Source organism: Pseudochaenichthys georgianus, chromosome 2 (genome assembly GCF_902827115.2).
Source record: "Pseudochaenichthys georgianus chromosome 2, fPseGeo1.2, whole genome shotgun sequence".
Classification (NCBI taxonomy): Eukaryota; Metazoa; Chordata; class Actinopteri; order Perciformes; family Channichthyidae; genus Pseudochaenichthys; species Pseudochaenichthys georgianus.
In genome coordinates, this window is record NC_047504.1 from 4,577,127 (window position 1) to 4,602,156 (window position 25,030).

Sequence of the window (25,030 nt, forward strand, 5' to 3'; positions counted from 1 at the left end):
CCCTTTTCTCTCATCATGTTTTTGTTTGGTTGAATGTGTAGTGCTAATAGTTTTTATAATATTATCTACCTCATGATAAGGTCTACAATTATCCTTGTAGAATGTCCTGGTGGTAAGAACAACTCATGACCCTGGCTAGGTCCACCATCTTTGGGCACAGGATATATGTATTTAGTTACGGACTTCGCCTTTGCATGTAAACAGCCTAAATGACCTTCATCTGAATTCTATACAAAAGGGAGATGGCTTACAAGTCTCACTTCATTGCTCTCTTTGATAACATGTGGTAAATATAGCCACATTCAAAACAGGAACAAGTTACATTTAGCTCATTTTTCACTTACGAGATTTGTGCTACATTTAAGTGGTGTTAAAGAAACAGAAGGACGACTTCCCTTCTATGGAAATGGGAGTTTCCGGAAGAATTTGAATGCACCTTTGGCCTCCTGGTAGTTTTTTTCTCCGCCTTCTGAGAAGTGGAGGTGGACGTAGCTCCCATCCTCTGTATTCATGAGGCTAAGTCCATTTGAAAGATAATAAGTTGGATTCTATGTGTAGGAACAAGTGTACGCGTGCTTGATAAATGAGGCTCCTTGTTTTGGCATCATGCAACTGTTCTCAAGTGTCCCTGCACTCTCACTACCGTATGAGGTAAAGTGAACGCTCCACAAAGCAGAGAACTCCACTTTCTGTCCACCTGTAGCGTCACCTCCTCCATCGGTCCATGGCTCCTAACTTGCTCAATGGCCCAACAGGTTAGGAGCTATAGCGAGCCGTTCTCAGAGCACTTAAGGTCCTAAAACGAGTAGGCATGTGCCGTCGCTAAGGGATCGAGATCTAGAGGGACAAAATACAAGCGGAACATCAGAATATAGAAGAATCACAGACATTTTGTTTTCCAGAGAAACAATGAGTGATGGATGAGCTGGTCCTGACAGGCCCTCGAGCAACATCACATTCAAGGTAGTAAGAAACGCAGAGTAGGAAGTGGAACACAGTTGATATGTCAAAAAACATTCTGGCACCTGAAAGAAATGCAGCAAAAATCTAAAGGTAATGATGAGCGAGAGCACACACTCATCAAAGTCCGTTTTTCCTCTGACGTGCCATCCATACACGGGAGGGGAGGAGGTAGGAAAGAAGGAAGGAGAGGAGGACAGGGACAATATGCTAGAAAACATTTGGAGGAAATAGACACAATGAGCAGGTTTTACGTGGCAAGAGGTCCAGTTCTTTATGGGGGGAAGGTTTATCAACCCTTTCGGGTCCGTGGTCAAATCCCAGCACCCTTAGCTCCAGTTAAACCCCTCCCACTTTCCGTGATGGTTTCATGTTCATCGGCGGCCGATGGAGAGGCGTCTCCGGCACGTCTTCGGCCAGATGTTGTCCACTGGCAGCCACTTGTGAATGAAGCCATAATCCTCTCGACGCAAGCACCCCAAGTTCACTCCTCATTAGAAGCACTCTCCTCTGGCGAGAAAATGGCAGCCACGCCCACCAACGTGGAATTATGGGAGGCTGAAATGATGATGACAGTGTGTAGGAGGACGAGGGCCAGCAGGCAGATCTTCAGCCGCCCGCTGCACAGTCTCGCGGTGGCAGCGGAGGTGACCGAGGCCCCCTCGGGCTGGCAGGAAGAAGCAGTCCTTTTTAGTGTCCCGCCTGAGGGGCTGTCCGTTTTGGAGTCCCATCGGACGTCGCAGCAGTTCGCCTCGCTGTCCGGTACATGATCTGCCAGGAGCCCTGAGGGGGAGAGGGCAGAAATATGCTGATGAGGATCTGAAGCAACAGAGTCAACGTTTCATATATCAATACAAATACATAGGTTTTAATAAGGCAGGAATTTTGATTGATATTAAAACATGTCAGCTGTTGTGGTAAGGTCTAATAAAGTGATCAAAAGCAGTAGGATTGTATCTTATACCGACTGTCCTCAGCAGAGATGTTAGGAGTAATTCAAACGACTGCTGTTCAGTTAAACACAGCGTCTGCATCGAGCAGCTTAATGGCATGGCGGTGATGCTCTGCCTGCAGCGGTGCAGCAACACCACCTCAGTGTGTAGCTGCGACCACGAGGCGGAGCAGCAGACACACTGACCCGCAGCTGAACCCTCATACAGTCGAGGACACTCAGAGGCTGACGCAGTAAGGCCCTGACTCTGAAGTCTCCACCTGCCAGCTGTCACTCACCCGCAGGGGAGACTGACTGCTGGAGGCACACCCCCCTCTGGTCTTTAATGACTAGGGAGGGGGGGTGATGAGAGCAGAGGTACGCTTGGCTGATCTGATGTGTCTCGAGACTCATCAGGAGTTCTGGAGAAACACTGTTTATGTATGGACCTCTTCACGACCTGTATCCACGTGCTTTTTTTAAAGGAGCCGTATGAATGGCTCATTTATTATGATTTTTTTTTTTTTTTATAAACGTTCCTAATATTTCCTGTGCGCCCTCCCTTTCAGTCCCAATGGATAAATAAAAGATAAACACAGTTAATGCTGATAAGTAAATTACAATATCCATTTAAATCCAGGCAAACTTTACGTGATATAATTACATTTGGTATCACAATTATTATCAATGCTCTTTGTTGTCATGAGTGACACATTGGATCTATTCATGATTAGCTGTGATATGTGCACTTTGAAAATAAATTATTATTATTAAAAACTATTTGATCTCAAAAGGGGTGATTCAAAGGAATCTCCTGCTCTCCTGGAGAAGGTTTTCCGTGTCAGTATAGCCTTAAAGCTGAAAAACAAACAATAAATACAATTCCCAAAGTCTCTCCAGTCCCCTAGCCCCTGAAATACTGATGACCTGACATATCTCCGGCGTAGCTCCACCCTGCTAACTCTGCTGTGTCTGTGCTGATTCAGCTGTGGCTCGGACTACAGACACCTTGTTTGTTGGCACACAGCCAGCTCCTCCGAGGGGAAGTTCTCGATGATTGCTTTTGTATTAACTGCAGTAAATCTTAAGAGATGAGCCAAATTCACTTCATCAATGCTTTGTTAAAACGTCCTCTACTGCGCTCGCCACTAGATGTCATCAGCAAGCCTTTGTAAACACCTCTCACCTGCTTGTTCCTGGAGGAATACCATCCAGTAACACACGTAAAATGCTGAATTAAAATTAGGAGCTTTTTTTTTCCGAGGCAAGGCCACACGAACACCCACGCACAGGCATGTTTCCTGCTGCTGCTGCTGCTGCTGCTGCTGCTGCTGCTGCTGCTGCTGCTGCTGCTGGACAGAGAGTGGGCTCTGACCTGTGCAGATGAAGCTGGGGCTGCCTCCGTGGATCAGGTCGTCGTTGTCGGGCAGGATGAACGGGCAGCTCTGCTGGACCTCCAGGCAGTACTGCTGGCAAGACACCTTCCTCTGACAGGACAGCTGCGTGGTGGGGAAATACTGAGCGCACAGCCAGGGCTTATAGGCCATCTAGAGAGGGAGACGAAGAAGAAAAACATATTACATGCTGCTGCAATATCCATTTGAGGACACTTGTCTTAAGCCTTCCTGTGTGAATAGAACATAACTATTTTCTGCACCTTTGGGACGCTGAATCAATGCTACTGCAGAGCTAACAGAAAGTCAACTATGCCAAATACAGAGGAATGTGTTGCTTATTTATGGGGGATGGAGTATGAAAGGCTGCTGCAGCAGGATCACTTTTACAATAATGACGAATAAACAAGAGCAGAAATGTACTAGCTCTTCATCTGCAGATCATTTGATCAATTAGTCAAGTGGTGTATGAAGCAGTCGATAGCTCATTACCCTAACCCATTATTGTTTCTCTGCAGAGCTACTGAAAAAAATGCAGTTCCAAATCACCAAACAACGTCATCAAATTCGAGTTCCTGTCCTCTTCCAGGTTCTCTTCGCTGTGCTTCCCAGGCAGAGAGCAACACAGAATGCACAGACGTATGTGCATAAGGAGGCAGATGGTGACGTGTAATAGCCAAAGCCTGAGGCTCGGAAAGCTTAGCAAAACAAAATGAACCAAGGGCAAACCACAGTCTGGATTCACTTAGTCATTTTCTTTTTACTGGGATTAACACTGAAGCAGGGACAAAGAGCAAAAACCAGGGATTTTTTTTGACGCCGCTTGTGAACAAAATAAGGGCTGGTTGGTTTAAAGAGGAACATTGAGACTTAATGAAGTTCATACAAAGGGAAACAAGCAACAAAGAAATCACACATTTTAGAGCAGACAAAACTCTTTGTGTTGCAGATTAATGGAGCAGAGTACAGGACCTTGTTTACTGGGTGTCTTCTAAAAGTGAGGGACAAATTGAAAATGTATATTCAATAAAAAACAACATTTGAGCGTTAAAAGAATCAGTCTATATTGTTCATTTGAATCATATGACACTTTTCTCCATGTCTGCTACTGGAAATCAAGATGTCAAAAACACGAACAGCTACAAGACTATATTACTGTACAGTACTCTTATCTGGATATCACATTAACATAATCCTTTACTAAAGTGTAAAGAGCATTAAATAAAGTATTGTGAGAAGCGGGCTGGCGATTTTGAATATTACTATAATATAAGAGGCCTTGCAAGCAGCCCTATGAGGCTGTACTTAGTGTCACAGCTTGGCTAACATGCTATTGTTCAACATGTTCACCATCCGTGTTAGCATGTTAGCTATTAACACTAGCTGAGTAGCAACCCAAAGGTACAGATGAGGCTCCAAATGAACAAAAGCAACTAATTAGCACTAAACTGAAACTGCTAATTTGCCACATTTTCTAGAGGTACACTGTAGAAACGTTGAATACAACACGTTCATATTTGTGTGATAATGAATCCTTCCTTTACCACTTTAACAGCTTCCATTGTATGGAAGGAAATACAATTTGTTCCATGTCGAATATTAAAAGGTTAATGTTAAAACAATATATTGTGAAATTATTCCATCCATCCATCTTCTCCCGCTTATCCGTGGTCGGGTCTCGGGGGTAGCAGTTCCAGCAGAGAGCCCCAAACTTTCTTTTCCCTGGCGACATCAACCAGCTCTGACTGGGGGATCCCAAGGCGCTCCCAGGCCAGCGAAGAGATATAATCCCTCCACCTGGTCCTAGGTCTACCCCTTGGTCTCTTCCCAGCTGGACGTGCCTGGAACACCTCCCTAGGGAGGCGCCCAGGTGGCATCCTAACTAGGTGCCCGAACCACCTCAACTGGCTTCTTTCGACGCGAAGGAGGAGCGGCTCAACTCCGAGTCCCTCCCGGATGACCGAACCTCTCACCTTATCTCTAAGGGAGACACCAGCCACCCTGCGGAGAAAACCCATCTCGGCCGCTTGTATCGCTTGTGAAATTATTATGACATATTATAACTATATGATATTTATCTTTCCTAATTTTCCTATTTCACAATATAGGTTATCAAGCGTAAAACATTCCCATAATAACAAGATAAAGAGTATACTGTTAACACGAAAAGTTTCTCTTTATAATGCATCTTATCGAAAACATGTCGTTATAGTCTGAAAATATCTTGTTATAACATGAAAATATCTTGCATATAAATGTATTACTAAATATGATATGTAACAATATTTTTTTCTTTTTCTGGCTTTTGCATTTCTGTACTGAAATGAACGGCTAATACGGTAACCCCTTTCGGTCGACATATACATGGGAGGCGTGTGGTGCAGTGGATTGTGAGTTGGTATTTGGAGGAGGTCACAGGTTCAAACCCCACTGCAGTCAGCCTGTCGTTGTGTCCCTGAGACACTTCACCCCAAATTGCTCCTGTGGGGATTGCCCACAGTAAGTCGCTTTGGATAAAAGCGTCTAACAAGTGACATGTAATGTAATATACACAAATGCTGTATATGTGGGACCAGCAGCATGTTGCCCTCAGTGAACGTTAAACAGGAAAGGTCTATCCTTTAAATTAAAAAGGGAAATGTGGCGCTGCTAAGTGATGAAAGGTGTTAAGAGAGTCATTTCACTACCTGACACATTCAAGCAAGAGGACGACAACAGCCCTTTCCAAGTCATGAATCACACACAAAACAAACCATTAGTGCTGATCAGGTAATTACCTACAGGGAGGATAATAAAATGTTCCACACTGAGAGGTTTACACATACAAAAGAAATATTTTACAAGGAATAATAACTTGTTTGGAAGCCATTGAACACCTAATTCTTCATGAATAAAAAATTGTAGACTAAGTTACAATCGGAGTTAAAGCCTATATTTATTAAGAGTTTAACACCAATAAAAAAGCCCATCTGTAATCATTTAAATTCAAGTGCTGCTTATCGGTGCACTGAAATACGCAGTAGTACGTTGAAAAAGGGTATCTGAAGAAAATAAACAGCAAAAAACGTAACTATTATTAATTTGTATGGGTGGCTTGACAGTGCAAGCTACATTTCTTGTCTGTTGCTAACAGTTAGCATGGGCAATGATGAGAGCCACCTACGCAAACGTCAAGGAGACGGCACAGCAGAGAACACACTGCACACAGTAAATGATCCCCTTTGTTATTTAACCACAGAGGAACAACTATAGCTTGGAGGTTGGGTTGTCATCGTGGTTTTAAAGTGTCAACATGTTTCCAGTAACTCCAAACGACTTTTAAAAAAGGTAAATGTTCTCCTCCTCCGTCCATCCTTCCATTTTCCGTTAAATAACATGGGGTCTGATGTGTGTCCTGTTTAGCCCGCCATCCAAAGACAACAAACACTGCACAGGCAATTATAATAATTATAATAATCTGATTATGTTGATGTTGATGGTGATGGGAATGGTAATGATGGGAACAGTAAGGACACAAATGCTTTGCAAAATCAAATAAATTGCAGACACGCATGACTTCCTGTTGATACAGGGGCAGGGAAGAATACAGTGTGCTTTAGGGGTTAACGCTGTTTCCCAGGAAATACATTCATCCTTCACAAAAAAGGTCAACACTGTGTGGATTTGAACCCCTTGATTGATCTTCATAGTATGTTCATAGTGCAGGGTAAAAAACGTCTTTGTATGTTACAGGGTAATGTAGATAAATTGCACTGACAGCTTTATTCCCATGATCCTCTGCTTTGGCAGCGGTGGTCTCGCTCTACAGCTGACTGTGTGTAGAGAAACGGGCTCAAGAAGACCCAGATCAAATCACTCAGATCATTGATTACATGTGTGCTTTAAGACTTTAGGTGTACTGTGGAGGTGTTTAATCCACGGCTGGGGATTTTCTAGTGTGGCGACTTCCTGTCTGCGCAAATGGCTGATGTTTAATTCCCGATGATTTAGCATAAATTCTTGCCAGCCGCAAGATAATCTGTCTAGGGATGCTGCGGCTATCAAAAGAGAACCAAAACAATACGATCGCAGTCAGACAGGAAATCTGGGTCCTCCTGAAGATGTGTGCTGGCAGTTGCCAAGGTAACGGCTTTTTCTGCTTTTCATTAGAGCTCAATGGGTACTGCCCCACTCTCTGTTGGTTTTCTGTTAGTGTGTGCACATGTTTAAGCGTGCAACCGGGTCTATGTGTGTGTAAATGTGTGCGTGCTTGTGCTCAGCGTGAAAAGGGAAGCGTATGAGAGCAAATTGAGTTAGTGAGGAAGCAGGCCTGGAGTCTGATTTGATCAGTCTAATGTGTGATCAGTGTGAATGGGAACCTGGCACTCAAAAAGCCTCTGTCGCCATGCAGCTTAGTCTGCTTTAAACGATGTCCTGAAGCCCAGAGACACAAACAGGAAAGACACCAAGCTGGCGTCCATTTCCACCGGGGCTTCATGCCTGCAGCTGATTTCAGCCCCAGCCTGTACACAAGACGTTTCACTTCACTTCAGATTCTACTTCAGCCTACACATCATACATTTCAAAGATACAATCTGTTGTATGGACATTTACACAGAGATGTAAAATACGCCAGCAAGGCATTTTCTGCCAGTGCTTTGAAGCCTAAAAATAGCATTTAAAAATTAAGATTCAAATGCTGACGCTTTGGCAGATAAGTGTCAGCAGAGCTGGCATCTGAATTTCACCACAGTGATTATTACTATTATATAAGAAGCAGACTGATGAACGAGCCGTGGCCAGCTTCTTATTTTCTGTATGCATGCAGTCCTATTACCATCCGAACACAGCTTACTGCTCAGAACGTCAGATCTTTCCTCTTGGTTCGCTGTATAAAGCTTATTACTTTCCCTTGTATTTTGTAAATTCACTTCAAACAGTGACATTTTTGTGCCCAGAAACACCATAAACTATAGCAAATGGTCTTAAATACAATTTAAATACAGTTGATGTTTGAATTCATGTCATTTGTATTGTAAGAAATAACAACAACAACAACAAATGTTACACTACTGCTTTTGGATATAAAAAGATATTGCCTATCTGGTGAACAGTGTCTAAGTTTTAAAGGTCACCTATCATGCTATTTTTAGGCAATAGCATAGGTCTCAGATATATACAAATATATAAAAAACATGTCTATGAAGTGTTTTGCTCAAAATACCAAACAGATCACCCATTCTAGCCATGCCTCATATCCCTCTATTTCACTTCCTGTTTCAAAGGTGCTGATTTTATGTATAAAGCTTAAAAAAAGGAGGGGTCTGAGCTCATGCGGGACCCGGCAGCTACTGTCTAAACTAAATGCTGCCGTGATGAAACGCCATATCATGGATTATCAAGGATTCTGTCTGAAACAGTCTGGAGCTCAAAGGCTTTCTCTCTTGCCGGTTATACCACAAGGTGAGTTCCTTTTTACTTCCTGCTTCTTCACACACATGCTCTCCAGTACAGGTTAGCTCTGAGTGTTAGCGATGCTAATGTAAACACCGACCATATTACGTCCAAAATAGTCGGGCATTGTTTCTGATAGCAACGTTTCTGATTGGGCCGTGGTTGTAAAGCCAGCCTACATTTCAGATATTACGTCATATCGGACGCAAATCTGGACCAGCTCCGTTGTAGCCCCGTTTTTAGAGATTTCGGTACGGAGGAAAAGAGAGAGGGTTTTATTTTCTGACGCTGCGTGAGTTCTCCGACGCACCGGGGACACATATTTATGTATAAAAGACATCAAAAAGTGCATTTTGCATGATAGGTCCCCTTTAAGCAGAAAGATAGCGCTAGTAGTGACCCTAGCTTGAGTGGAAGCCACTGTAAGTAGAAGATAGGTAGCCTAGCCTGAGAGGAACATACTATGCTACTACAACTCCAAAGAAGCAAAGTTAGCATAGCTTTAATGCAAACTGCTAGTATTTTCAAGTGAAAGCTAGTTAACATAACTTTACTAACAGTCTAACCTGTTAGTAAAGTAGCCTACTACAACTCAAAAGTGGAAGCTAGTTAGCCTGGCTTGTGTCAACGCTGCTGCTACAGTGGCATACTACAACTTAAAAGTGGAAGCTAATTAGCTTTGCTTGCTAAAGTTAGCACTAATTCTCTACACTTGTTGTCATCTAAACGTTTGCTGAGTCATTGAGAGCTCACACGGCTAGTGTTGATGTGGATAAACATTATAGAAGCTATGGTTAAAGCTAGGGTTAGCTGTCTCTTTGTTATGGTTGCAGTTGAAGTGATAGCACATGCCTGGCTGTCGAATCATGCAGCAATGAGTAGCTTAAGCTCTATGAACAGTACTCCAACACTTGAATCACAACATAGAACTTATGTAGTCAACAGGTGACGTAAAGTGTTCACAGATGGGACTAAGCAACCACAACTACCAGGACCAAATAACTAACACTGAATATATACATGCTTAATTCGTATCAAACATGAATTTTTATTTCCCTTTAGTTAAAATGCTTTAAGTCTGGCTTGCACATGAAATAATTGGTTGTAAGAACGTGCATCCTTCAGGCTAGGGGTTTGCTTGTGTGCTGTCATGAAGCATCAATCAACCTGAGAGCAGAAAGCAACCGTGTCTCAACAGGGAGTGTGTGTGGGACACACACACACACACACACACACTATTTCATAATATACTGATGTTGCAAACGGCAGGTAGCAAGCTGTGCTAAGGATGAGGAGAATTACTGAGCTATTATGGTGCTCAATATAATATACATTTGCAACAGCAGACGGAGAAACATCACGTTTATGATGTAACTGGATGACCCTTGTTTAATACTACAAAGCATTTCTCTCCGTTTGGCTTCGGGGAGATCCGCAGTTGGGCTCAGACCGATAACCCCCCCATTGCAGTGTCTATTGTGTTGTAAAAGCAGGTCAGGTTTGTGATTCCACCAGCATCCGTTCACAGGCAGCGGTTGTCTCAGGCTGACAGCTCCTGTAAATCTGACATGCAAAGCCGTGCTTCCTCCATTTGGCCTCGCCGTGGCGCAGGGCTTTCCCCTCGCCAGTCCCATTCACATGCCTGTCATCCGACACAAAGAGGACTGTGGGAGAGCTTGTGTGCAGACAAGAGGCAGCACTAGGCAGCAGAGCAATGTAAGCGTTTGCTCGATATTCATTCAGTAGCGAAATTACAACCGCTTGAGGAAAATGTCAAACTACAATGACTCTAAGCAGCAGTTGCAACATAACATCATTGAAGAAACACTCAGCAACAACCAGAACTGTCTATACACACGTTTAATCTGTATTTATCTGTTACAACTTGAATTCAATTGTCACGATCTGTCTGTGTTTTGTTTGGTCTTGTCTTTTTCTGTCTTTGGTTTCCTGTTTTATTTTGAAAAGTCTTCACCCCCTGTCTTGCCTGTTGCTTTCTGTCTGTGTTCCCTCCTGTCTGATTGCCCTGTTCACCTTGTGCCCCTGTGTTGTCTCCTCCCTCCTCACCTGTCTCTTGTTTCTTTGATTAGTCTTGTGTGTATTTAAGTTCTGGTTTTTCTGTCTGTCTTTGTTAGTTCCTTGTTTGTCTGTGTTCACGGGGTAGTGTTCTGTTTGTCACCGTGTAAAACCTTGAAATAAAGGTATTTCCTGTGTAATCTGCATTTGGGTCCTGCCTGCTTCACTCAACCCCTGACAGAAGGAACTAACAAAGACAGACAGAAAAACCAGAACTGAAATACACACAAGACTAATCAAAGAAACAAGAGACAGGTGAGGAGGGAGGAGACAACACAGGGGCACAAGGTGAACACAATCGGGTAATCAGACACAGACAGAAAGCAACAGGCAAGACAGGGGGTGAAGACTTTTCAAAATAAAACAGGAAACCAAAGACAGAAAAAGACAAAACAAAACACAGACAGATCGTGACATCAATCGCCTGTTGTCATTTGAAAAACGCACTTATAACAACTTATAGCGATCATTTGAAATTGTCCTTCCATTGATAACTGTATTGGGACCAATGAAAAAAAAGTGCTTTACACGTGTCAAGATTATACAACTACAATAAACAGATGGAATATTAAATTACACTAAATAAATATACTAATTATGCAAGATGTGTTTCTAGTTAGAGACTTTTAGAATTATTTTAATCATCAAACTTTCTTTAAGTTGAGTTTTAAACCTACAACTTTGAAAATATTGGTGTTATGAACCTCATAATGACGTTGTGATGAGCTAACCTGACAGTGACGGCACCAGCTACATATTGCGATAGTTGAAATATAATACTTGTACTTCAAAAACTTACATTTCTATAGCATTATATGTCAGAGTTGTTGCTTTACTGTCCTTTAACTGTCTGTAAATAGATCTAAAAGCTTTCAGTAAAATGTGTGTATGAATGCCATTAAGCCACAATGATGTCTTATGTAGGTGCAGGGATGTAGCATCAAAATAAAAAGTAGTTCAAGCTAAAATCTTAAGGCGCAGGTTTATCTCTGAGCGTAAACTGTTGGTTTAAACAGCCAGGTGTGTAAAATAACTCAGCGCGCCTCTGAGTATCAACACTCTCTCTTCCCAGCAGGACGGTGTCACACATACAGAGGCTATAAAGTGGAATGACTATAAAAAGCCCATGAGTCAGCTGCAGAGCGAGATCCCAGTTAGAGGCTGAATGACACAGATCATTGCCACTCACAAATCACAGGAGGACAGGAAGCCACTCTACCTGGACTATTTTCTTTGTCTGGTACATTTTATTTTAGCTCTGTAATATCCTGCAAAAATATGCATCTACCCACTTCACATGAAAGAAGCACTGACAGAATGTTGTTGACAGGACTTTGATGCACCCACAACTCAAATCCCAATGGCCGCCTTGGGTCCCTGACGCAACCCCGGGATAATCCACAGGACAGGGATCCATGCGGGGGTCTGTCTTCCTGCATTGATGTCCGCACTTATTACATCCCATTCCCCTGTGATGTAACGCTGCCAGGCGCCGTATGTGCGCTTCTGGAAGATGACACTCCGAGGCAGAGCGTTTCCATCCAATTACACGGTTTGCAATCTCGGAGCAAGCCTTGTTTGTAGGTTCACCGAGTCATCGTCTACCAACGAGGGGTCTCTGGGAGAAGCGGGGGCAACACGTTTGACAGAGTTTAACATGGTCGTTCCTGAATGGAAACTCTGGCAAGCAATGGCCTGAGGGATTCAAACTGGAAGGAGGTCTCTGCCATAGTTGATGCTGAGATGGAGGACACCTGACACGGTATTGGCTGGCTGAAACTAAAGAAATCAATGCTATCCACAAATCCATTTTCGAACACTAACATGTTGGCCTTCGTACACATTCACAGGATATGATGTAATCCAGCGAATTCCCTGTATGTGAAGCCCTTTGAGACAAACTTGTGAGTTTGTGGTGTAAAAATAGCTTGCCTTACTCGGATGTTAGTAAAATGCACATGCTCACTAGAAAGCCCTAGAGAGCTCAGACCTCTACCCCAGATGCACAATCCTTGAAATTCATTTTAAAATATACATTTTTCTACACTTTCAAAATAATTTCATAGAAACAACATCTCGCATACATTGCAATGTATACAAGAGGCTATATAACAACCATGAGGCCAAACATTCAACTAATGTAGCGACACAATCATCAATATAATCAATGTAAACATATTAACTTAAAGATTTGCCTGCATTTTGAATGGCACCTCTTAGTCATTATTTCCCTCCAGGTGCACTTGAAAATGTAAATGTTTTAACACTAGAAAGGTGTTCCCTTATAGTCTGTTTTGTATTAATACAATCTAGTTAAATGTCTGTTAATATAGCCAAAACATTGTTGTTTTTGTTACATTTTGATAATATGGAACTGTATCTGTTATTCTAATTAAATAGAACACTTATTAATCACAAGCACCTGAAAATGTGCAGTGTGCAATTGAACGTTCTTTTCTGTGAATAGCTATAAATAAATGTTCATAGTGCAAACAGTTACAGAAAAAAGGAGAGCCATGTCAATTCTCGGAAGCAAAGTAGAACAGTGAACTGAGGCCTTAGTTAGTGATCCATCAATGCTATTGACATTCTGCACAGCTGGGGCTGCTGTTACACTACATGCCCACTCCTTTAATTCATGCATGTGGCCACAGTGGCTGCTCCTCAGCTAAATAAACCAGGGACATCCCCGTATAATAGTAGTGTTGAAAATGCAATGTGTCGGGTTGATTTTCAGGTTAAAACGCCTTTTTTGTGTTTTACAGGATTAGCCTTAGAAGTTTGTCCATAACATCTTAAAAATCAGCACCTGATCCACACATAACAGGAAGACGCACATTCACGGCGGGTGATGCTTGGTTAGCGATCCATCAATGCTATTGACAGGCTTCCAGAGGCTTCCAGAAACCCTGAACCCTTTAACAGGAAATGCCCTGTCGAGGAAGCGGATTTACGGGCGTCAGAGCATGGATCTGCCTGTCAGGACATGTCATTTCCCCGAAGATGAGTTCTGAGTAAACATGGCCATGAATGTGAATGGCAGGATTTGTTTTCGCGATGAGTGGTTAGAAAACAGGTAAGGATTGTTCTCCTGATACAAGGTTGTTTCCCAGGTTTGGTTTCATGTGGAGCAGATAGAGCTGTCCTCTGGTCGCTGGATTCCTGTTGGCACGGCTCCAGCTCTGCAGCTCTCCTCTCCGAAAGGTTTGAGGAATTCATTCTGGGCTGGATCAGCTCGGGGAGGGGGCTGCTGGATAGGTCAGGGTGGCTCTACTTTCTCTATCGATGCAGAGCCGGCTGACTGCAGGAGGCTCGACCTGAACGCAAGAAATATTGACTGAACGGCAACCAGATGTCACTTCAAGATAAACACAAACCAGATAAATGCTGAGTGGGGCTTTGACATAAAAGAACTGAATCAACTGGACTGGGCTCAGCTGCACTATCCTCAGCCTCAATCACATTACACTGACATAAACCTGCATTTAAAGTAGTCCACACATTATACAATCACAATGTGTGAGCACTAGCTTTCATCTGCAACAAAATAAGGTTGGTCAATCGTTTCAAACAATAATTCAAATCTTTTTCAGCATGTCTTTTCAGTCTGTTTATAGACCGCCATGTTCCAATGACGAGCGGAACAACGTTACTACTTATCACTACTCAAGGTAAATGACGATCATTAGCAAGTGATGACAGTGAAGGAATGAGGGGGATGAAAGGCCTTAGAGTGGGGGGCATTAGCATATAGATTTATTGGCTTTACGAGGGGTGAAAATGTGAAAGATCACTGTGTGAGCGACGGAGGGCAGATAACTGGTCAAGACACTGTCAGTGGGAACATTCGTCTGCCACTGCCGGAGAAAGAGTGAGGCTGTCGTTATCGTTCATTCACAGGTGGTATAGTAGTGTTTATTTCCCAAAAAAAGGAGAATGAGTTGAAATTGTGGCCATAATTCAGTATGGAATAACACTTTGGTATATTATACTTCAGAAATGTTAATAAAAGCTGTCCAGGAATGTATCATTCATACACAAGGAGAAACTGAGAGTCAAACGGCCAACAGGCCAACACCGCGGCCTTGAGAACTTTTCTAACATCTCTGGGACGAGAGAGGGGCTGTTTCTCAGTGTTAAAGAGCATCGAGTAGAACGGAGGGTCCAGACTGAACATCTCCTGTTGGACTGGACACTGAGGGAAATGTCCTCAAAGTGCTGCTTCTTGTCATAGCAGCTGAGATGTGAGGATTTGGAGAGGAAAGCAACATCAGGAATGGACTGTATCTAGTTGGTCTGATAAGGGTTTCACCTCTCTTGCTGTCTTACAAAGATCTCCAGAACAACACCACTGGAGATCATCAGAAGCAGGTAGCAGGTCATTGTAACTAATGTGGTGTTTAGACTCCTATCTCTGCCAAGGCAATGGATAGCAAAACAGTTAACAGGTGGGAAACATCTCGTGACAATGGCCAGAAGCTGGATAGAAAAGTCAACCTTCCACAGGTAAGTCAATTCATTTCAATTGAAACTCTAAAATCACTTTGGTGAACCCTGACTTCACCAAAGTCTTGCCAGTGACCAATAACAAACTGTCTTTACAGCACTGACCTTTAAAGTCCAAACAGGGGGAAGCCTGGAGCTTATTATCTGTGTTGCAGCAGTCACCTATAATTAATCTCCTCCTTAGAGTGGAGCCTAAAATGCTCCCAAACAGACACATAAGACAGGAGAGCTATGCAAACGAAGTGTAAAACAAGCTATCTTACTGACAGTTAGCAAGCTAGCTAGCTCAAAAAGCTCAAAAGTCACAAGCCTGTAGTGCGGCGAAAGAAGCGAATAAGTTAGCCTGTTTCTGATGTGACCTGAAAATTGAATATTACTTTATAATATTCTTTTGAATTTTCTCCCTTAGTTTCAAGTCAGTGTTTAAATAAAACATCACAATATATTTAATTCACTGTCCTATTATACATCAGCGTATTGCATAAGACCGAAGCGCACACTGAGTGATTTAATGGACGTTACTGTATGATATTCTCCGCTTTCATAAACAAAACGCATGTCCAGTGACTGACAATTCATTTACCGGGACGAACATCATCCTCAATCATCCTAATGGGCTACACAGAGCTTAACAGGGATTCCAACCTTTTACCTAGTCCACTGTGTACTTCACATGCAGACCTGGTTGGAAAAATGAAGAGAGAGGTACCATACTGGGAAGTAAGGGGATGTCACATAATCCTATTAGTGCCATGTGTTGGGGAATTTAGATTTGATCATGTGAAGGCAGCCTAGTCATCACTTTCCATATCCGACGCCACCAGATATGGGTAATGGACACAAGCCTCCACCCTACACCTGCATTTTATACTTTTCCTAAATATTAAAATGGATGGAAATTGCAAACAGAGGCTAGGGAATGCATTCAGGCTTATATCTGCCCCTGTAAATATAATCCATTCAAACACTAACGCAGACAGTAGGACTGTTAGTCTAATTGATGTCATGCCCATAAAATAATTACGGTATTAGTCTGACCCTGAGGAAATAAACATCCTTAAAGGAATGGTCCACTCATTAGATAATTAATCAAAACTTCAGTATTTAGTGAAACGTTATGTTTAAACCATACGCTGAAGAAATCAGCGATATTCCCCGGTAAATAATGATTTTATAGCTCTTTTTTATCAAGACCTGTATATTCCGTCTGGCCGCCGCCATGTTTGCCATTTTCAGTAGTCACGTGATGGTCGTGACGTCATCCATGCGTTCACTTTGTCAACACACGGAAACATGGTGGAGTATTTCAGTTCGGACTCGTCAGCAGAGGAACAAGTTTTGACCAATGTGAAGAGATTGGATGGGGGAATTCAGCCATACATATCAGTATGACAATACGACACCCTCTGTCCTAAGACCCTCACATCGTACAAGGAAAAACTTCCGAAGAAAACCCACAGTTTAAAGGGAACATGGGAGAAACCTCAGGGAGAGCAACAGAGGAGGGATCCCTCTCCCAGGACGGACAGATGTGCAATAGATGCCGTGTGTAAATTGAAAAGATAATACATTTGCAACATAGGTAGTCCAAATGTTTGAAAATGCATGTGTGTATAATGGGAAGATGATATAAGATACTATATGTATGCATGTAGTACCACCCTTGCTAGCGATTCCCTCTCTAGTTTAGCATACTCAGCTTCGTTGTCCCTGGCCATAGAATCACGATTTTATGGGGCCGGAAAAACTGGGGGGAAATACACACTAGTCGGTACTACGCTATATGGAAAGGCCACCAAAAACTGTCCTGTCCTGGACGTTAAAACGGGGCTAGCCGCTGCAATGGAAATGCGCTATAACATACCTTATTCTTACTCCGAGCACTACTTCTGCTCCTCCGTCGCTTCACACTTGCAGAGGGCGATTTCTCTACTGGCCGAACTGGTGTCCTGGTCGGTGATGACACCAGAAAGACCGATGGTACTGCATCTCAATTGAGTAATGGTTGTTCTTTAAATCCCATGTTATGTTTGATCATACTCTCAGAGTAGTCGTCCGGAAATGTGAAATGTTCGCTGCATACATGAGCCTGTAAATCTCTCGGTTCGGGCCGGCCACATTTCGCTAGCCACTGCCTCCGAATGTACTTCTTATGCTTACCTTTTGGCAACAGATGGAACCGAGCATTCCGTGGATTGTTCCTATCCGAATTATGGCAATATTTCGCGATACAGTGAGGCATATTTGAAGAGAGAAACTACAGTAAATAACATGGAGATCAACGTGTCTTCGAAAACCAAACGCATGGATTACGTCACGTCCGGGAAATGGCGGCGCCCACAGTGTTGATGTTATTTCGGTATATAATCAGTTTAAAATCACTGATAATGTCATCGGATTAAAAAAAAAAAGAGAGAGACTGGCAGAGACTGGTCTGTTTTATCGGATGATAATTTTTTAAAAATGAGTGTCATGAGCATACCATTCCTTTAATCTTAATTTACCCACAATCATGAAGTCAAGTAATGAATATTTTTGACTATAATTACATTGTTATTATTGCTCAAGAGAACCGCTTGGAGTTGGAGTTTTAAATATGTGTAAATTTCCCAGTCAGGGCAGTCTAACAAAACAAAAACACTGCGTAGCATTATGAGAAATTACGTTTTTCTGCTTCAGTTTTGGCCGACTTTATGGAATGCTACATCTCTAGAGCGCCGTCATTAACGTTCATTTAGTTAAAATAAAAATACATAGATTTCTAAATATATAATAGAAACAAACACAACTTTGTGTAAATGTGTAAATAGTTTTAAGAGAAATAGCACATAAATGCTGGTAGCGTTCTTGTGATAAGAGTCTACAGCTCAACACACAGGGCTTTTAGCTACATGCTAATGTCATCATGCAAACATTCTCACATTGCCTGTGCTGTTTAGCATGTACAACGTTTACCATGTGTCCCATCTGCGTTAGCTAACATTTGCTAATTAGCACTAAACATAGAGTACAGCTGGGGCTGATGGGAATGCCATTAGTTTAATAAATGGAATCAATCCGTTACACAGAGATGATGTAGCTCTAATTACAATCTCCCCCTTTGATTGACAACATTACTGTATGCCATAGTACTGACTCCCCGTATCACCTATAATGGATGCCACACAGGTTAAATGAGGCCTATTCATTGGGTAGCCCACTTTAACCCCCTTCTCTCCCCCACTGCTTCCATGTGATCAGATCTACTTCACAGTTAAAACAATATGGAAGCGCTGCCGTGCACTGCAGCAGCCATAGCCCCCCCGCCCCCCGCCCGGCCTCATTAACATGCTGCTCAGGGATCAGTCCATTCATAAAAGGGCTGTCGTTTTGTCGTGGGACAAAACCCCTCTCCAAGGTCAGCATTCACAACCGCCGCAGGAAGACACAATGGCGGAAATAACACATGTGAGCGCTTCCGTGTTCAACCTGGATGGTCGAACAAAGCAGTGCAACAATCTGTCGTGTTCGTGAATGCACGCGAGCCTCTGTGAGACTGTAGCGGACACACAGCGCCGGCTAATATGAATAATGAATAAAAGGCTGACAAAGGCAGCGATTTTAAAGAAGCACGGGTGATGATCACAGGATATTCATGTAGATGAGATAAACCACATTGGTGCTGTTAGATAACTGATAGATTTGGGGATGAGAGAGTCTGTGTCTTGTTGTCAAGTAGGAGGGACTGTGGGATGAGCGAGGGAGCAAATCAAAGCTACAGTGGTGCCCGTATGAGCCACTTTCCCTCTGTGAACCTTCATAATCACTGCATGTACACACACAAAAGACTGGTATACAAAGAATACGCTGATACAACTGATGGGTATACACGGCAATATTGGCCCTCGAAATGAAAGCATTATGAGCTACATACTGATTTTACAACAACATTTTTGACCAAATGTCACACCAGTGTACTTGGATTTATCATTTATTTGTATTTTATTCTGAAAAAATGCCCAGCAGTAACCTACTTAAAGTGTATCAGGACTAAAGGTCTACAGCCTTTAAGAGACTCTGAATGATTTGAGCTAAGTGCTAGCATCACTATGCTAACATGCAGAGGTGTAGCAGGTTTTTTTAATGTGCCATCCATGTTCATTTAGCAGGTTAGCATGCTAGCATTTGTCAGAAAGTCTATTCGAAAACGACCCCACTTCTTTAATTGGTCTCTGTGGATAGTTTGAAATGTTCTTCGATACAGAGCAATGTTCCTTTTGAGAATGATGGTCCCATTTAGAGTGAGAGAGACGATAAAGACGGGTATGCTTTAGGGTGTTGCTCACACACCAAACATGAGGCTATCAAAGCCAAGCTAAGTGAAGCCACACTGTCAACTTCTAATACTCAGTCTATGGCGATAGAGCAAAGGTCATGTGTTGACTTACATATTATCCTAAAGGTCACATGTATATCTTTTCCAAATTCCACGGCAACATATTGAATATTTGCTGAGATATTTCAGCGTATGCCATGCTGTCAAAACAAATTGTAAATCAATACTGTTGCAGCCCAAACTGTTGAACTTTAAAAGGACAGATGTGTTCATCCAACAAAAATGAGGAGCTCCAGCCTTTCCCAAACCCTATAAAACGAACGCATTACTTCCATCTGTGTTTACATTTTCTTTCATGGCCCCCCAAGTGAGAACGATATCCTTGTTGTTACACATCATTTGCGGCTCGATTGCAGAACTGTCCAGATTGTAACAAGCCAGGTAATGGATGAAGAGGGTTTCACTTTAAACCATAACTATATCTAAAGCAGACACACAGGTCTCTGGCACAATCAAACATGATGTCTTCACTGGCCTATTCAGGCGGAGGAGCCGCCCACTATCAAAGGAACGACGAGTGAACACGGAGGGCTCGGTGTGATCAATAGGGATCAACCTCTTGGTATTGCTGCCACCCGTCCCTCCGGCTCAAAAGGAGCGCCGATCAATGCAGATGTGTGCGGTTGACAAGGATCTAAAGAGGGACGAAGCTGTCCTCCTTTCCGCTCGCACACAACACCGGCTAAGATTAGACATTCAATTGGACCTGGAGGGTGGGAGGAGACGGATTTCAACGGATGAATCGGTGATTGTGTTCGAAATGATAGTGACGGCAGGAAAGAGGAGGTTGGTAGTAGTAGCAGGAGTCACAGAGGGTCAAGGAAGGAGACGTAATAATAGAGTATTAAGCAGATAGCTCCTAGACTGCATGATTACTTGGCCAGGTGCTGAGTCGTTCAAGTTTACAAATGACAGAAATGACTGCGGAGGCACAGGAAGGCAGACACCTGCAGCCCATTGCCTACCCCGCCATGTTTGTGTCGTGCTGCGATCATGGCAGGTGAGAACTGAAGAGCTCAAACTCTAATATCTGGTGGGAAACCCCGAAAAGGTCTGTGTTTAGTTCACACCGAGCAAGTTTAACCTGCTAATGGGGCCGTCTGCGGGCTCCTATTGGCCCAACCTCTCTCACAAACCGTGCAGCGTACTTGTTAGGTAATTATAGGGCTGTACTGGAAAGTACAAAGCTTAATTCAGAACGTTCATATTCCAAATTAACATTTCAATGCTGCTTTTCAAAAAGGTCCTGCAACTTGTCAAGTGCTTAATATTTCTATAAAGCAATGTGTGTGACTAAAGAGGGAACACACGGATAATAGAACAACTTGAGGTATTAACAAATGGTTTAACAGTTCATGTTAAAATGGGCGTACACATGTGACAGCACCTTTCCTAACTTGTCCTAATCGCCCAAATATAGGTATTGGCCGCCTTGTTGACAACAATCAGGCAACCAGCAAGGATGAACATGCTAGCTACAGTAGCATAGGTAAGGGACACAAAGCCACTTGCTAATCATCTCATAAAAGAGCTATAGATATGTATTATGTTTTAAAAGAAATAATATCGAACGTGTGGGAGTATATCCCTTTCTGAAAGAGAAAGACATTGTATTCTGAATGAAAAACACAAGAAGGGAAAGATAGCAGCCCAATTTATAAATAGTCCTATGACAATAGCATGACCATAGTCACGCAGGTGATAGGCACAGTCATGGTTTTTAAACGGGGTTTTGCATTTGCGTCATTGTCTCCTATGAATCAGAAATGTTTCAGAATAAAGGGAAAGAAGTGCTGAGCATTAGTGCGTCAGCCCAGGGTTAAATGTTTCCAGCCCGACCTGCTGTCAGTCTGATCGGTCGGGGTTTTTACGGAGCCAGATGATGGAGAAACCCACGGTGAGGAACAGCACCGCGGCCATGCCCACCGTGTGATGTTTCACCTCAGGCTACAGGAATCAAAGCACCACCTGCGGACCACAGGAGTCCCTCCTGCACACTACACTCCATGTCAAACACCATCACTTGGAAATGTCAGAGATATATTTGGTTTTGAACACTTATTTACACAGATTACATCCGTGCGATCCGGCACACAACATGAACTGCTCGGCTTCCCCAAGGCAGGTAGCCATTAACTCAACAAGAGCTCCGCATTACTGCCTGAGTCACAACGCTATTTCCGACCACACTTACAGCCTATAATCATGAAGGTGATAGAGAAGGGACATTTCTCAAAGAAATTAGCACGTTGGCTAAATGACTGTTTTCTCTCGAGTGCCAAGAGGTGAGCTCAGAGAGCGGGGAAGACTGAAATCATGTGTGTGGCTCCAGTTCACAGAGGAGAAAGGAAGGAAGTCTCCCATGCAGGCCTCAGGGAGCTTTCCTCAGATACCTGCTGGAGAGGATATTTTTTTTAAAAAACTCTGCATTCCCTGGTTGCCATTTTCATCGCTTTTGCATATTCTAGAGCAACCGGCAAACCTTGAAGTAAGACTCTGAAGGGGCTCAGGTCAGGCTTTACTAGTTCAACATGAGTTTTTGTATGCAGAGCGAGTTTTGAGATACTGGAAGGAGAATATAAAGCTTCCAGTGATGGTGATTTATGAGATATATCAGACCTGGGTTTAAGTAATTGTTATTATCTATCATCGATTCATCTTTTCTCCATTAATCCTTTAGTCAATGTAAGGTTATCAAGATGTGGAAAAGTTGACCTGAAAAGTTGCCATTACACAAGTTGATGCCTTCTAAGGTCTTGTTGACTAAAGCAAAAGCTATATATATAGATTTGTTTGCAGTTTTTTTACTTTATCCAGCTATTTAGAAAAACACAAAGACAGCTTTAAGAGCATTGTGAGATAAAAAGCAGGTTTTTAAGCACAATCTAGGAAGTGAAGGAAGTGGAGCAGCCTCCAGCTCCTGTGTGGACACAATTGGTGTAAACATGTAAATAAGAGGTTATGAAAACATGTGATTAATATAATTATCTTTTATAAAAAGCCTTTGTTGTCTTTTCAAGGATTAAGACATCCAACAGGAAGAGAATATCAAATCACTGTTTGATGAATACAACACACACCAGGGGTTCTGTCTAAACGCAAGCTATCCTTGTAAACCAGGCCCAGTTTACATGCATGTGCCTCTATCCACATGCATTGGGTTTGTACAAGAGGGCAGATGGCGTTATTGGAGACGCGTTTTGACGCCTGTGTGTGTGTTTGTGCCGGGTGAATGGAGGCCATCTGGGATTGGCCAGGGCTTCTGTGAATGGAGCGCCATTCAGCACCGCGGACAGCTCCCAGCTCTCCGCGGTGCTGAATGGCGCTGCCGGGGCTCAGCAGTATCCCGGAAACCCTTCACAGCGCACTCTGACCCACCTTGGTAAACAGTGCCTGGCGATCAAACATGAAGCATGGGCCTACAGACGCACGAGAGGCCTGTCCGCGCGGGCCTCTTAATGAGCAAACACAAGTCGAGGCGAAGAAAGCCTTCTGCCACATTAGGCAGGGAAACCACCTCTTGACTTTAATGAAATGCTCTCGATATGGAGTGGGCGGCCATGATGAACACCTGGCGGACTGCGATATGGCACAAGCCTGCTTCCTGCTCATTAAATTGTTGTAAAGCTGTAAAAGCTCCAGCATTAGTCTTACGAGCCTATCCGGGTTATCGATAGCCGATCAGAGGGATTAAGAGCTGGAGGCGGGGTTCAATGTCAAAGAGCGTGGAGTAACAGGGGGAGAAAACACTAGCAGGGCCTCCATCTGCACATTAGCATGGGGCCTAAACACAATGAGGAGATGAATGAACATGAGGCCCGGGAGTCTCCTTGAATCTGTCATCCGTCTCCATGGCGACAGGAGGAGGAGGACCAAAAACTGGCATCTATCCGGGCCCAAATCAACAGATGGCCACCACACCCCCTCCTCCCTCCTTCCCTCCATCCATCCCACCACCCGCCCCCTTCCCCTTTGCAGCCTACCTTGCACTGTTCCATGCACGTCCTCACTGAATATGCTCCCGGCTCATATTTCTGAGTCAGGAGCTCAAAGTCCTCGTATTTCTCCTGGGCGTGCTGGTCGTAGCGTTGGTACGCCTGGACGCACAGGCTGCATCTGGTGATGTCGCCATTGTCGAGCACGTCGAGGCTGCAGTTCAAATTGTCTGGATTTGTCGACCCGTAGAACAAATCCTGTAGAGAGTAGGAGTTACAAAAGGAAAGGTACAAATCGCTCATATTTACAGCCCGCGTCCCCTCTTGGTCGGAAAGGCCCCCGCACAAATGGTCGGCATCTGCGAAAGTAAAGCAGTCTTTAGATAAACTATCCTCCTGGTGGCAAGTTTCGAGCCGCCACAAATGTTTGGTAGAGTTTCCTATAAAAATAGCATCTGGGTTTCCTCTGAGGCTGCTGTGTGCTGAGTGGGTCTGAGGTGAGAGGAGGTGGGAGGATGCGAACTTGACCCGGGTCCGGGTCAGTTTGGCCTCGGCGCAGAACCACAGGTGATCAGAGAGGAGGATGGTTAAGAACAAGAGAGATGCCAAGGACAGTCGCCATCTCTGCGCCCTCTCTGAGTCGGTGAATGGCTTTTGGTTGTCGCGGGGGGGCTCTAGCCAGATTTGGAAGCCGTCGTCATCTTCTTGCTGCCAACACGTCCCAGCACCCCTGGTCATATTTTGGGAACCGGCCGACTCCACCGTGGGGGCTCCTCTGCCGCAACAGTCATTGACGTGGGGTCCGCTTCGGGTTTTCTTCCCCTCAAATGTCAGGTGGTGGGTTGTCCCGGCGTGTCTTTGCGTTCAGCGGTAATTCCCATTAAAATGAGCGTGGGCCGGATGGGAAATTAGACGCTGGCGACCACGGGCCGCATCCTCCATGGCTGACCGGTGAAGCCGCTGTCCTCCCGCCCGCCCTGAGCTCCGCTCCGCGCCGCTCCGCTCCTCTGCGTAGCCTCGACTCCGTTTTTAGAAACACTCACCGACGCGTTTACGTTTTCCCTGGCCTCGGTCGTGCAGGGACAAGGGCGCTATCCTCTTCCAACATGGCGAAGCTGTCTGCCTTTATGTCGGCGGAGGGGCCTACAGCCTGTAACAGACCTATTTTCCTTTTCAAGCTCTCACCGTCTTCATCTCGCTGCCGTTGTCAAGTTGCCGCCATGTTCGCCAAGAGACGGTGTGTGTATGCAGGAAGCTGCGTCAGGTCAGCAGCGATAACCGGCAGCATTTCTGGTTGTCTCGTTCAAAATAAAAGTCTAGAAAATAACAATAAAATTACACCAAATGTCTTAAAGATTACTGGTGCATTAACAAATGTACACAGTCTAGCTTAATACAGCATTATAAATAATACAAAATG

General features: G+C 43.7%; 1 protein-coding gene across 1 annotated transcript; it reads right to left on the reverse strand.

Annotated features, from left to right (window-relative positions):
- Nucleotides 1–1,444: 1,444 nt before the first annotated feature.
- Nucleotides 1,445–24,836, reverse strand: nalf1a (NALCN channel auxiliary factor 1a). Its single transcript, XM_034097295.1, has 3 exons — nucleotides 23,659–24,836; nucleotides 3,267–3,438; nucleotides 1,445–1,743 (listed from the first exon to the last, which is right to left on the reverse strand). Exons 1-3 carry the CDS (start codon nucleotides 24,346–24,348, stop codon nucleotides 1,445–1,447), a joined length of 1,161 nt encoding a protein of 386 aa, XP_033953186.1. The 5' UTR covers nucleotides 24,349–24,836.
- Nucleotides 24,837–25,030: the final 194 nt, after the last annotated feature.